Genomic DNA, 15,136 nt, shown 5'->3' with positions numbered 1-15,136 from the left:
TACATTCACCGACCAACATGCTTTAATTTTGAAGTTAAATGAAAAACACAGAAATAAAAAGCATTGCTAATCTAACTGGAAGTGCATAAGAATAAGAATATGTCAGTTGACAACAAGTTTTCAACCTCAGTTCGCATGCTAGTGATAACTAAAAGGATCATTGTCGGTTAACTCTTGCAATTCTCAAGATCAACATAACTCCCACTGACTTCTTGACATATGAGTTTTCTACCAAGGAACATTCCTTGGCTAGCTAAAACAAATATTTAAAAGTTCGTGCGGATTCCCGACAAAAAAACACTTCATATAGTAGGACTCAATTTATCTTTTGTTTCTCGATTAACGAAAACATCACAACTCCAATTCTAAATGTTCTAGAGTAAGAAAACATTATTACTCCACATATTACGAGGTGTTATCAACCTTTTTAGTTTGAAACGAGTTTCAAGATACAATTAATAGTTACTAGAGCATGACTCTAAAACTTAATTGGAACAAAGTATTACTCATCTATGATCAAACCATTTCCAATAACGTTCGATTCCTCTTCGTAGTCATACAATTCCACTAAGATGTTCTTTCAAGATTAATTGTGATACAAATCCATAATTACCAAGATGATCATAAAACATGATACTAAAGTACTCTCCTTTCCTTTTAGACTAGAGAATCTTTTATCTTTCTACCTAATAGATTCTTCTATTCACTCTGCAACTCTTTGAATCCTATCAAAAGTATTCGAATTCTATTTAATCTTATAAACATAATCATATTTACTGAAACATCAGTAAATCATGATGAATAGAGTTATCATCCCTTGTGGTGGATCTGAAGAGTCCATATCAACATGTACTTGATCCATTAGCCTTCATTTGCCTCACATAAACATGTGAATTATCAATTAATCATAATTTTCCAATGAACATGATTCTCATGCATCACACAATTCGAATTATACGACCTCCAAGTTTCTGTCCAATTGAAACTTGGTGTTGAGATTTCCCTTCACTTGGTCAAATATGAAAATGCCACAAGCGATATCTTAAAAATCAAATCCAAAATTAATATTGATATTAGTAGAAAGATAACCAACACACTTATCAATGCCATTTCAAAGAAATATAAGTAAGGTAACTTCATAAACCAAAAATTTGTTTTATTGATAAAAAGAAAATTAAAACTTGCCTTTACAATGCATAAAATGAAAAACTATATTTCTAGACATCTCCGATGAGTAATAGCTATGTATTAAGACTATCCTAACTCCTTATTAGTAGCTCCAAATTTTGACCTTTGGACGATGCGACAAAAGTACATGTCTCACGATCAGATTTAACTCACTTTGCTTAAGCTTCATGCTTTCTTTTAGACCCCGCAATACCATCAAAATGTAATCATCACATTATGTATTAAGAGTCTGTGAATAGAAACTTATGGAGTCAGATAATGGATTTACCTAAATTAGAGTCACACAAATTAAATTTACCATCTTTAGTATCCTTTAGGTATTTTGGGTAGCTTCATTTCCAATGTCCTTTAATTTGACAGTAGAAACAGATGGACTTATTGGGGTTAGATCCTATAAGAATTAGCCATTCTCTTTACTATGGGTCAAAGGGTTTGACCTTGGCCAATTCCTTTCTATTGGGAAAAGAAATTTGTTATTGATCACAAATTTTACCATTGTCAATGTCCATGGAAACCTTGGATTAGATCCTATAAGAATTTCTGCTTCAATTGTGTTCTTAAACATTTCTACTTTAACAACTATCAACATCTCAGTCAGTTCAGTTAGGGTCACATGGAGATTCTCCATATGAAAGTTCTCAAAGAACTGACCATATGACTTGGGAAGTGAGATAAGAACCAAATCAATGGATTTCTCCTTTGGGAATACAACACCCATTCTTTCCGATTTGTCAATGTACAATTTCATTTTCAGAACATACGCACACATTCCATATTCATGTTTACATGTCAAAAAGGCTTGAGTAGTTTCATATCTTTCAACTTGAGGAAAACGTGACATTGGGGGAGTCACATGAGGAGGAGGTGGAATAGTTGAAAAGAGACAATTTTTAGTTCCATCATTTCTTAAGGAAAGGAAGACAATTTTACATTGACTCGAATATAGAAGACTATCTCTAGAAAATTGAGGTAAACTATTTCCATAAGAACGAGGAAGACCAATTATATCTTGATTTGACATCTAACAAGTGGGAAAAGAGAGAATTCAAGTTAGTTGATTTTAGTCCTTAATTATTAACCCAAAAATTTAAACTAAGGCTAGGATCCATATTTTCATTTTGTAATATAAAGAGAGATGATGTAGTCATATCACGAAACTATTTTAGGTAGGTAGAACCATTTCATCAATTTCAATCTTATGAAACTCTTAGATATTTCGAGATTTTCGTTGAAACATGAATGTCATGTTTAATCTCGGATTATGCTCCTACCAATTGTGAGCGGGATGCCGAGGATCACAATAATGATGTGAATAACCATGCAAACCCGCTCAAACACTCCTAATCAATTTATAATCTCCTATTGATATACCAGTTAACCATACACGCTCCATAAACAATTATAAATATGAGTTGTTTCATCATTTCATGTTTATAGTCCTACATTAGTATGCCAATTAACCACACACGCTCCACTAATGACTTATAAAGAAACGATGCACGTTTTCATGGATAAGCATACAATTTCACATTTCCTAAAGTAACTAGAGTGAGATTTTAAAAGAATTTTCTAGTACTTTATAGATTATACTTTTAATATTTTATGTCCTATCAAACCCATGCGGCTAATGACCCCCACCACGCAAAGGAGAGGTGGGTGAAAAGGACACCCATTCAACGGTTATTTTATAGGCCGTTTTCTTATACCCCTCTTATAGCATGACTTCGTGAATTATGCCTACTATTGATTCGATTGACTTTTCTTATACATATAGTATTTAAACATTTTACATATGTATATGGTGTATTTTAAAACTTTTTAAAACACAAGGTTTAAATATTGATTATCTGAATTAATCATATAATTAATTAATCAATATAAACCTATCATGGATTTATAATTATCTTTTAATTAATCTTATAACTAAATTTATTATTAAATCCATAAGGATAATTCAATTTAATTAATCTTAATATTAAAATATGATTTATTGAAGATTATCTCATTTAGGGTTTTTATTTTTTAATTATCTAAGGCATTCAAAATTTGGATTTTTATTGAATTAAAACAATATAATAACAAAAAAATAACCACACAAATTAGATTAGGCAGAAAAACCTGAAATTCGGTTTTAAGCTGGAGTCATGTAATGATAGACAATGTGTCATGTTGTGACAAAGAGATTTTTTAAAAATTTTATTTTGTTCAGTTCATGTCATGTACAATCAATGTTAGACACACCAAGGCTATGATACCACTGAGGAGTTTTATAGGTTACAAAACTATGTGCTTGCATAATTTCACTTAACACTTAAGGACACATACAACCTAAATGAAATATGTCATAACACTTTGAATGTAACATACAATGAACAACTAAAACTAACATGAACCCTAATGAAACACTAGTATAATAAAAATACAAGAATTATGGTTACATACCTTAGATTTGTTTTAGCTAACAAATCACTTCAATCCCTTGTAGTTGTTGGTCTTAGAAAGCTTAACACCAAAATGATGATTCCTATAATGGCTCACACCAAAACTATAAAACTAGAAGACAAGTGAGGAGAGAGGTGAGAGGTAATAAGAAAATCATATTTCTCTAGGAAAAGGAGATCATGCAAATTACTGACCCAAGGGTCTTATTTATAGTTATCAGGAAACCCTAGTGTAACATCCCCCTTACATGTTTCACAATATTTTCTGCTTTGGGCTCTCGACGCAAAAACTTCCAAGGGGGTCACCCATCCCTGGATTGTTCTCGTCTGGGCACGCTTAACTACAGAATTCTTACGGGATCTGTTGCCCTCATGAATTTAAACATGTTGTGACAGAGAAGGTATCCACACCCCTTTCAACCCTTAGGTGCTCATAATGTATCCATATGGAAGCAATGGAAGCAACCAAACCATTAGATGATACCATATGTTCAATTTAGATAAGTTCAGGATTTTGGGTAGACCATTATACAATCCATGTAAATTGCTAAAGGAAATTACACACCTCGTGTAAATGCTAAACCCTACTTCGTCAAATTCGATTCCACACTCTTTTTAAGACAAACTTTAGTGGTTTTTAATGATTCAAAAAGATTTTGAACTCAATTTAATTATAAAGTAACATTCATATGACATCATTAAACTGATCAACTCATGGATAAAAGAGATCAGCTTAATTTTAAATTGCAATTTTAATCCTTAAAACATTAATGTTAACCACTAGATTTGGTTTCCACTTATGATGTGCACTAAAGATGATAAAAATTAACTCCTAAACATATTAAAACCTTATTAACCTAGTGAAATATTAAATCCAATAATACCATGGGTGATTTGTGAAATTTAGAAGATACAAATCCATTAAAACACCATAAACTAACTTTTAACACATTTGATGGACTAAACACCATGATTTGAATTTAGAACTACAAAAGCTATATACACATCACACTACTAAGTGTAATCGATGATCAAAATCAAACTCACATGAATAAGTTGATATTCATGAATATATGATTCTAAAATTCACCCATTAAAGATTTATAACTTAACTTTGTCATCAGAGATGAACTCTTGTCAAGCATTAGAACATGAGAACTCCATAGTAAAACTCGTTGAATCATATAATTACTCTTTAGTTAAAGATTTGGTGAAACAATACGGGTGTTTTCACTATCCATAAAAGCTTAAACAATAAGGATATGGAATGATTTACTATCATACAAGCTTTTGTTTGATGATTTAGTGTTGGAGCTTAAGTTGAACTTTAATTTCACTCCCATTTTCCTTCTCTTCTTCAAATTCTTAAATGTTCTAATAGAGGAGTAGGGGTGGGGGGGGTGTGGGGTTAAACAATCCAACGTTTAGGTTTTACCAAGATTAGTCCTTTAACTTTCTAATTTTTGATCTAATCCTAAAATGTCTCTCTATTCACCATTCCCAATTTTAAATTTTTATTTCAAACCGAAAAGTTTATATTCCTAAAATATAATTCTAAAATATTGTTAAATAATTTAGGCGAATGACATAAATCATTTTCCATAATCAAAAGTCAACTTCCATCCTTAAGATCTTTGACTTGAACACCAATTATTTTTAATTAACTAATTTAATTTTTTTTAATATTATTTAATTTCAATAAAAAACGACTTATTTAATCAAAATTACACTCAAAGGGTACAAGTTTTATCCCCAAATTATGGTTGTTACACTCTTTTTTGTACATATATTGAGCAATTGAAGAAGAAACACCCTTAGGCCCACATTGAGAACCATCATCATACAAGTTCATTATTGAAGACCTAATGATATATTGAATATTCTTATGAGTAGTTTATTTGTCCATTTTCATATAAATTTGAGAAACATAATTTTCATTATTAAGTATTATCTCAAAGTCACATCCTCTTCCCGCTTGAAGATACCACCACATTTCGTCATACTTGAAGAATCTTCTTTCTCGATCATTAGCTCCTCAACAAACCTAACATCGTAACTTAAAGCAACATGTCTCCCGAAAAAGGACCATAACTGCCACCCTTTGAAATCATCACAACAATCGTGTCTCAAATTTATTCTCCCACTACACCATCTCATCTATACATACAAGCCTCTGTCTCTCTGGTAGGTAGAAACCTTATTATTTATTGCTTTAGCAATACCTACATCTTGAACCTAATTTTGACCCACAATGGACATGTCTTTCCCATAAACATATCGATTATTATTTGAATAAACACTTTTTATTGTATCCTTAACCATGATCGGTTTAACTTTTTCCACCAAATAACTTTATTTATTCACTCAATTGACCGAGTTTTTTATTCTTTAACACCTCTTTCTTGATCAACCAGATCTTGTTAAAACATTGAATGATCCAACAACCAATTGAATCTAGTTCACTACTTTGAGAATATATGTTCCCCAATAAATCAAAACCCCTATTTCTTGATCGAAAAAACTTATGTGAAATTAGATGGATCGCTACCCAATTGAAACCTTTCACTCCTTAATCAACAACCTTTAAAATCTCAGCCAACTCCATGTTTCTTGAATCGTTAAAGAAAATATTGATCTCTTTGAGAATTTTCATCAAACACTTTGTACGTACTTTAAAAGTCTACACCTCAATCCTAAATTCCTTTGCAACGAGATCTCATTTTCAAGTCAAATATCCAAAATAATGATAATCCATCAAAATCAAAACGAAGCAAACCTTCTTTGTCACTTGATTCGAAATCAAAAGTTTCCCAAACAAGCACACATTATTAATGTGGTTCTTTTAAATTCTATTTAATTGTTGTCTCTTAATTATGATAAAAAAAACTCTCTGTTACAATTGATCATCAACCAATTGCAGTCTTTACCCTTTACTCAAACCTCTTGAAGAAACCAGAGTGAATAACCCACAAAGTCACTATGCTCTATCAAAAAGCTATTCTTCTCATGTTGTTGATACACATTTGTTGTGCAAATTGATTTTAACTATGTTTGTGAAATGAAAACAAAATAAAACCCTTTGTATGTTTTCTTTACCAAATTGACATTCGATTTTGACTTTAAGACTATTGATATAACAATGTTATATTTGGCATTTTTCTCACATTTAATATATACTATGCGTCATAGTAAAGACGATCTAGGTCAAGGATGAAAGATATGGAGGCTTAACTATGGTATTGCCATAGGGTTTTTCCATTGATGGAATACACGACAACGCACTAGACAATTAGTAGTGTTGCAAGGAAGAAATAGCATTAGTAGCGTTTTGGGGAGTAAAATAATTTGAAAAAAGAAAGGAAGGAAGAGGTGCAAATTTTAGAGAGAGAGATAATCGAAATCTATAAGACATTGACCATTTTGATACCATGTCAGATAGTATTTCCCATGAAATGAGAACATATACATGTACATTAACGGATTAGGCATACATCATATTTTAAGAACAACATGCTAAGCATAAAGTACATCATTGGAAACTTTTGGTTAGTGTTTTAGACCAAAGTTTTGATAGAAGTTCTATGAGAAGTTGGCAAGCTAATAAATAACCTTTAGACGCTAGTAAATAATGCATAGATAGTTAGAGCTTGTTTTTCAAAAGTGTCACATTTTAATAAAATAAAAGAAAATTTAAAACACTTAGGGGGTGTTTGGTAGGCAAGAATAAGGGAAGGAATGGAATGTAGTATTCAGGGGTAATGAAAAAAAACATGTTCGGTAGGTATAAGGAAATGAAAGCCCTATTATGGAAGCAATCCCATTCAATGCGCGATGTTTTCATTCCATGCGGCACCCCCGTTTTTTTTCATTCCATTCTCTCCTATCATAATATCTTCCAATTCTGCCCTCAATCTCCATCAAGATCGTCAGAAACGATTTCGTGTATTGCTCAAAATTAGCAGACATAATCTCCACTTTATCAAAATCTTCTACCAGTTTAATTTATCGCACCAAATTGGCTACCAGTTAACAATGCGCTTGTTCTCTCTATAGGAAGTTGTCGATTAACTTTACCTGTATCCCGAAGTTTTTTTTTTTTGTTTTTTTGTTTGCAAATGCGCTTGTTGAAGCCACTCTCAAGAAACGAACTTTGAAGGTTACCATTTGTTTTCCTTTTAATTTTTTTAATCGGAATGTCTGTACTTGGTAGGTTTTATTGGTGTTCGATTTTATGTATAGATGAAGTAGATTTATGTATCAATAAATCAAAATTTTGTATCTTGTTGCTTTCTTGCTACGCCTTGTCTATTTCTATGCTCTAGAAAACAAGTGAAGTTTGTTAATTTAGAGAAATTGGAATTTTAAACAACCTATCGTGTATTAGATCATAATTGATCATTGGTGCTTTTAACTTTCACATTCTTATTTCTCCTCATATTCTCACTGTCAAATATAATAATTTTGCAATTGTTGATCATACCCCACTTCAAAGTATTGGATTGTAACCCTTTATTATGGGTGTGAAAATTTAATTTACAGTTTTTTCCATCAAATTCATTAATACAAACCATAATTTTTTGCTAGATAATGCTAAAAATATTGAATTCTATGAATTTTATGTTGCACGGATACTTTTGTTATTGTTAAGTATTTTCATTTCATTCCATTCCTTTATCTTTTTGTATATACCAAACAACATGGGTGAATGACTCATTTCATTCCTTCAATGTAACCAAACGTGACAATGGAATGGTAATGAACCATTCCATTACCTTATTCATTCCATTACTTGGTCCATTCTGCTCCTTTGTTATTCCATTACGTCCAACCAAACATACCCTTATTATTTTCCATGGATATGAGGATAAATAGAAACAATAATAAGAGGATATTTAATTTCTCATTTACCTATTGTTTTGTCTTTGTTTACACCATAATTACATTAATTTCCAAATATTCTATGCAGCAGCCGGGCACAGTCCACAATGGGTTTGACTAGAGGTGTAGTTCTACACATTTACGAAAGTCTATATACTTATCCTCTTTCTAAATCAACATAAGGCTACGCTAATCAGCATAATAAGGTTTACAGTTTACACCATTATTCCATTGATTTCCAAATATTAACTAAAGATATTGATCAAATCTATCTCATTTTTGAACAATTATTATTAAGAAACGACAAACAAAATCAATGTTGGATATGGGCTTATAAATCTTTGGAAGCTATGAAAACCGTTGGTAGGTGGTAAAGATGACATAATAGTATGAAAAAAGGATAGTTTTGACTAGAAAACAAGCGTCCACTACATATAGGTCTTGGTAAGATGGATATTAAATGAGGTCACAATATAAGATTTGGTAAAAGTTTGGTTGATTATGTGTTTTTATATATTTATTGAATGGAGGTAGCGTGGTTTACCATTCCACAAACCACTATGTTCCCCCTAATAATAGTTCTTTATTCCTTTTTAATATAAAACTTATATTTTATATATTAACTGCTTAGTAAATATATCAAATGTTTCCATCCATTCCATTTCTTATTTAGTGAATTCTTAATTTATTTTTCTTAACTAGATTTAAATACTTTTTCTAACTATATCCCATCCAGAGTTTAATCATCTATATATGTCCGATACAAAACCATGTCAATTGCATTCCAAATGCTTAATTATTTTTCCAAGTGATCATCATTAGAATGCCACATTAACTTGATTTACTAAAAATGTCAAGATCTGAGTTTAAAATAAATAATGAATCTTTATGTATTTTCTGGTTTGTGAAAGACATTGTATATATATCCACTTGTGTTCATGGTTTGTTCCACATGCTAACAAAATCTTTACTATATTAGTGGTTGAGTTTCGATCGTCGCAGAGTCGACAAACTGGTTTGATACACAAGAAAACAAAAGAAAAACGACAAAATGACACAATTATGTAATGTGAGTCGGTTGGTATGACATACGTCCACACACCGGTGAATTTTTCTATACTTGATTGTTTCAAAAATGATTACATTGAAGTCCCAAATTACGAGTACTTATAACCATAAACTCTAACAACCACAAGTCCGAACCCATATATACAAGTAAATCTAGAATAACTAAACATCTCTGTGTTGTAGGCTTAATTAATTTACTACTTAAAAACACATTTTCCAAAGGACAATTTCCTCAAAAAAGTTGTGCGTAGGAAAAACCCTCGATGAAAACTTTGTGTGAAGGATTTCTTAGGAAACTTCAAGGTCACACATTAATATACTTATTTGCTTTCGAAACGACGCTCATTCTACTCAAAACGTTTTTCCCTTCGAAATGGCCATATGAGTTTTCTTTGTTTTATTTCGGATCAGGTTATCTATTTTGGTCACAAATTCAAGTCTCTTTTTTCCTATTTTTTTGTCAATAATCGTTAAAACGTTAAGACTGTTTGATATATTCTAAAGATATACTGACTTCAAATCTTATATTCAAATGGTAAAAGTTTCAATCTTTATGATGGCTGCTCCAGATAAGGGAACTACGAACGTCCAAATAATAAAATTGCATGGCTAATAATATTTTATAATAAACAATAATACAAGAACAACCGAAAACTCCAAGAAGGTTGCTAAGCAACTTCCTTTCCATCGTTCATTACACAAATTCAGCATTTTTATAAAATAATCGGCATAGCAAATACAATTTGGTTTACAATACGTCACTCCATTTGCATATAAGAACCACAAAGGCTCAAATAGTTTGCAACAAGTTCACTCTCTCACCCCATGCAAAACTAAAAATTGTATGTGAATTTGAGGTATCTGAGTGTTGGAAGATGGGTAGGCCTCCTTGTTGCAGTGAAAGTAGCGATTTGAAGAAGGGACCATGGACGCCAGAAGAAGATGAAGTTCTTACGACTTACATTCAGAAACATGGCCATGAAAGTTGGCGAGCACTACCTAAGCGTGCTGGTTTGAATAGGTGTGGAAAGAGTTGCAGGTTGAGATGGATTAACTATCTTAGACCCGATATCAAGAGAGGAAACTTTTCAGAAGATGAAGAAATTCTCATCATTAACCTCCATTCCACTCTTGGAAACAAGTACGTTTCTTTCCATTTTATTTAATTATCGATTAATCATGTCAAAGCCTCAAAAAAATTGTAAATTTGGAACATCTACACTACAGATGGTCTAGAATTGCTTCGCAACTTCCGGGGAGGACCGATAATGAAATCAAGAATTTCTGGAATACCCATGTCAGGAAGAAGCTTCTCAAGGCAGGAATCGACCCAAAAACACATCAACCGGTTCCTAATATAACTTTTCTTCTTGACACAATTTCCAAGTTAAACCTTCCATTAAAGGTCCCGGCTATAATGAGTCCATGGATCAACAATATAAATGATCAATTGTTGAACAATTTATTGCAATTTGTAAACATGACCCCCCTACCAAAACCAACTTTCTTGGATTCACAGTGTTATATGGAAGAAATGGTTAATCAGTATGCGATAAATCGTTCTGAAGATTGGATGGAGTATGTAAACAACGTTTCTTTGGAACCACAGAGTGAATGTGATTCCATTGGTGCAAGCTTGATGGGAAGCTACGGAAATGGAACTGAGATTCCTGAATTGTTTACTGATCTTAAAAGCATGAGCCATAACTTGTTTATGGAGAATCAGCTTCCTGGTATGTCTCCTGAAGAGCCCATGAACCTCAAGAATTCACTAGAATCTAACGCGTTTGAAACTGGATTTGATGATTATTATGAATCTCTTTTGAAGATTTAGCAATATAGAGTACACCGCATTCTTGTATTATGGTTCAATAAGGTTGGAAACGATTCCATTAATGTTTGATAATTCCAGTCAATTAAGTTTGTATTAATTCATTCAATACATTTCGAGCAATGTACATACGATTATACATGTATAAGTTGATGCTTATGTTGTTATGTGCTAGTAGTGATGACCTTGACATATGTAACGAGAGAAGTAGATCAGGTTAGATGAAATGGTAAAAGATCAGTTGCTTGTAAACCATAAATGTGTTTGTTGAGCTTTTCACAACTAATTAAAAGCATCCATGAAAATGACTTCCTTTCTTTTATTTTATGTTCTTAAATCATTCTTATATTTTTTTTCTTCCTGTCTTTTTTTATAATCCATTTAAACTTTTAGTTATTATTAATTAAGAAAAAACGAGACCAAAAAAAAAAAAAAAACAAACAACACATTGTAATTTATTAACTAAAATTCTATTTTCGATTTCTAGTCATCAAGCAAAAATCAAGTTACATTCTTGCTTAATTGCTATAATTAAAAATTAATATGATAAACTTCAGTCATGTCTGGATAGAACAAACCAAAATGTTGTTCGACCCCCGGATCCTTTTGGTTCTCGTTAAAAAGTGCAAAAACATACGTCTCCACATTCTTGTTGGGCCTCTTAGGAGTACCAGAAGCACGCACGTGATTCAAAAGATTCTGATTATAGGTCCGAGCCAGTTCAGGCGTCGTAAAATCACCATTCCCTTGTGAGGGCCACCCAGTCTCACAAATCACCACCTCAACACCACCTGCACCAACCTTTTCCAATGCCGAGTAAACCGCATCAACCATGGCATCAAACATATTCGTATACCCCAGATCTCCATCTCTCACTACAACATCAGGAGATGTGAATAACACGTAGGGTAATGAAATCGAACCAGGTTCATTAGCGTAAGCAAAGTAAGGGTACGCTGTGACCAAAAGAGGGAAACCGTTGTATGCCAAGAAACCTGCGATGTCTCGCATTGCTGGTTTCACAGCACCTGAAAAATCTCCATATGAAGGAGGATATGAAGCTCCTAGTGAGTTAAGCGGGACGGCTGTGCTCACTGGAATTCCACCAAGATTGAAGTATTTTAAAGCTGCGTTCATATTCTGCATGGCTGGGAAAACCGAATTAGTCATATCACCAGGGATTACTTCATTACCAATGGATATGCAACGGAATCTGATCGTTTGTGCGTATGGGACAATTTTGGATTGTACCCATGCTTTTGCAAAGTTGATATCTCCTGCAAGACTGGGTATATCTTGATTGAAGGTTCCAATTATCACTTGGATTCCCGAGTTTTGTAGAGCGTCAAGAACGTTGAGATCGGGGCTAAAGATACGAACTCGTCCTATGTTTCTTGATTTCAAGAGGTTTACCACATTGGATGGAGGAGGGAGGTTGTTTCCCAGTAGTCCGTAGTTAACTCCAATACCACCACCATCTGCGAATCAAACCAAATCAAAAACATAGTATTTACAAATCTAAGAAGTATAATGATTTCAAATATTATGCATTATGAAGATTAATGAGGAACACGTTACCAGCAAGAAAACTAAGATAAATTATAAGAACACACACGACGCTGATTGAAGGTAGAAGTGAAGCCATTTCACTATACTAGTTTTCTTGTTGTAAGTTGCAAGAAAAGCTGTTATGCTTTAGGCTTTATATAGTGCAAAACTGGAGAAGATGAGGTCTCGTATGTATGAGTGCATGCACAAGATGACGATATAACATTAATTTCAAAATTGTTACACATTGAAACATAAAATGACAAACGAAATTTGTTGAACTCTAAGAGATTGTAATATTGTTGTAATATTACTAAGAATTAAATAGGTAAAGTTGGATCTATGTAAGAAAAATATTTGTTTGAAACAAAATGAAAATAAAAAAGAATACATAATGGTTTTGGGTAAATGACATTTCGGTCCATGTCCTTAATTAGTTTTATGGGTATGGTCAGACCCGTTTCAAAGGGTGGGCAATAGGGACGACCGTCCAGGGCCCATCTTTTAAAGGGCCTAATTTTTTTTAATGGAAATTGTTATATTTAGAAGATAATACAAATAATTTTCTTTTAATTATTGATCTATTATAAAAAATTTGATGACATTTGTGTTTTTTAAGGGCCTATCTTTTGCTCTCGTCCTGGGCCCAAAATATGTTTGGAATGGCCCTGGTATGGTCCCTGAAAAATAGTATTATCATATTTTATTTTAAGTCCCTAAGACATTTGACTTGATGAAAAGTATATAGACAAAAGTCTAATAATGAAATATAATTAAATAAGAAATCAAAGAATCAATCGCAGGTTGGAATTCAAACGATCTACAACCTTGTTTATATATTTAGGGTCGTTCTAAATATATTTTGGTTCCAGAACGAAAGAGAAAAAAAAGTTTTTAAAATACATAAATTTCATCAATTAGTTTGTAATCTTTATTCTAATAAAAGAATAATTTTAATCTTTTTTTGACATTTGTCAGCATATTAGGCCTCCTAATTAATGCATATTTTATTCTTCTTATGTCATGTGTCATCCTATTAGACCTCCTAATTAATACATGTTACTTGTCAAATTATTAATTCTCAATTTTAAATTTTAAATTTTAAATTTTCCACTCTAATTACATTAAATTAGTAACATTAGAATAAAAAATAAAATAAAATTAATACAAATTATAAGGTGATATAATTTCACATATTTATTTAAATTAACGATTATAATTCTATATAACTAAAAAAATATCACTTAATTAATAGTTTCATTAAAATAATTGATTATAATTTTGAGCTCTCACTATTAAAGTTTCATTAATTTTGTAACCGTGGTTTCCACGGGTTATAAACTAGTAACTCAATAATTGAAAGAAAATTACTTATACTAGCTTCTAAATATAACATTTTCGATTACAAAAATCCATATATTTAAAGAAAAATATTTCTTCTAGCTTTTTTTAGATGCATAATTGTTAATGATATTCAATATTGTCCAACATGTCTATAATAAAGTTCATAAATATATTGGGCCCGTTCAAAAGATGGGCCCTGGACGATCGTCCATATCGCCCACCTTTTGGGACGAGCCTATATGTATTAAGTGGACGTGTACGCATAGCAAAAAAAAAAACTCACTTTTTTTTTCATTAGTTTAAGCATTATTTTTACTACAAAAACCTAATATGCCAAAATTATAATTTATAGTCCTCTATTTATGAATAAACATTGATATTGATATATATTTTTTAGCAGCTCGTTTAGATTCATTATGTGAATCTAAGTGGTATAATATAAAAAATTATCGACATTTACAATATAAATTTGGTTGTATGATATTAATATGTTGTGAATCTCACAAAACTCAATAATGAATAACACTACAAGAAATATACTTTTTAGCGACACTATTACTGGCGACAAGGGGCTTTACCGGCGACTTTTTCTAAAGTCGCTGGTAATAGTATCGCCGCTAAATGGTTGCCACCCGAATCCGCACTTTCCCCCTCTGTTGCATCTCAACCGTTCGATGAGATATTCAATTCAACGGGTGGGGTGTCTTATCCTGTCTAACATAATACCGGCGACACAGATGTCGCCACTAAAGGTTAAAAAAAGTCGCCGCTAATAGTTCACTAAAAATGACGCGGTACCCTTCCCTCCAGTTTGTCACCGCTATTACTAATTGTCGCC

The 15,136-nt window shown here is 32.2% G+C and overlaps 2 protein-coding genes across 2 annotated transcripts; one reads left to right on the top strand and one right to left on the bottom strand.

The window, feature by feature from the left end:
• Positions 1-10,380: 10,380 nt before the first annotated feature.
• On the top strand, positions 10,381-11,678 carry LOC111886868 (transcription factor MYB92). Its single transcript, XM_023883110.3, has 2 exons — positions 10,381-10,716; positions 10,803-11,678. The coding sequence occupies exons 1-2, from the start codon at positions 10,451-10,453 to the stop codon at positions 11,407-11,409; spliced, it is 873 nt and encodes a 290-aa protein (XP_023738878.1). The 5' UTR covers positions 10,381-10,450; the 3' UTR covers positions 11,410-11,678.
• A 204-nt stretch (positions 11,679-11,882) lies between these two features.
• On the bottom strand, positions 11,883-13,073 carry LOC111886867 (putative glucan endo-1,3-beta-glucosidase GVI). Its single transcript, XM_023883109.3, has 2 exons — positions 12,985-13,073; positions 11,883-12,884 (listed from the first exon to the last, which is right to left on the bottom strand). The coding sequence occupies exons 1-2, from the start codon at positions 13,049-13,051 to the stop codon at positions 11,938-11,940; spliced, it is 1,014 nt and encodes a 337-aa protein (XP_023738877.1). The 5' UTR covers positions 13,052-13,073; the 3' UTR covers positions 11,883-11,937.
• Between the last annotated feature and the right edge of the window lie 2,063 nt (positions 13,074-15,136).

Source organism: Lactuca sativa, chromosome 6 (assembly GCF_002870075.4).
Source record: "Lactuca sativa cultivar Salinas chromosome 6, Lsat_Salinas_v11, whole genome shotgun sequence".
NCBI classification, from domain to species: domain Eukaryota; kingdom Viridiplantae; phylum Streptophyta; class Magnoliopsida; order Asterales; family Asteraceae; genus Lactuca; species Lactuca sativa.
This window is presented reverse-complemented; position numbering and strand designations above follow the sequence as displayed.

Coding starts and splice junctions, on each gene's coding strand:
- LOC111886867 (XM_023883109.3), bottom strand. CDS start 13,051: ATGGCTTCACTTCTACCTTCAATCAGCGTCGTGTGTGTTCTTATAATT. Junction 12,885..12,984: donor TTATCTTAGTTTTCTTGCTG/GTAACGTGTTCC, acceptor TTTGATTCGCAG/ATGGTGGTGGTATTGGAGTT.
- LOC111886868 (XM_023883110.3), top strand. CDS start 10,451: ATGGGTAGGCCTCCTTGTTGCAGTGAAAGTAGCGATTTGAAGAAGGGA. Junction 10,717..10,802: donor CATTCCACTCTTGGAAACAA/GTACGTTTCTTT, acceptor TCTACACTACAG/ATGGTCTAGAATTGCTTCGC.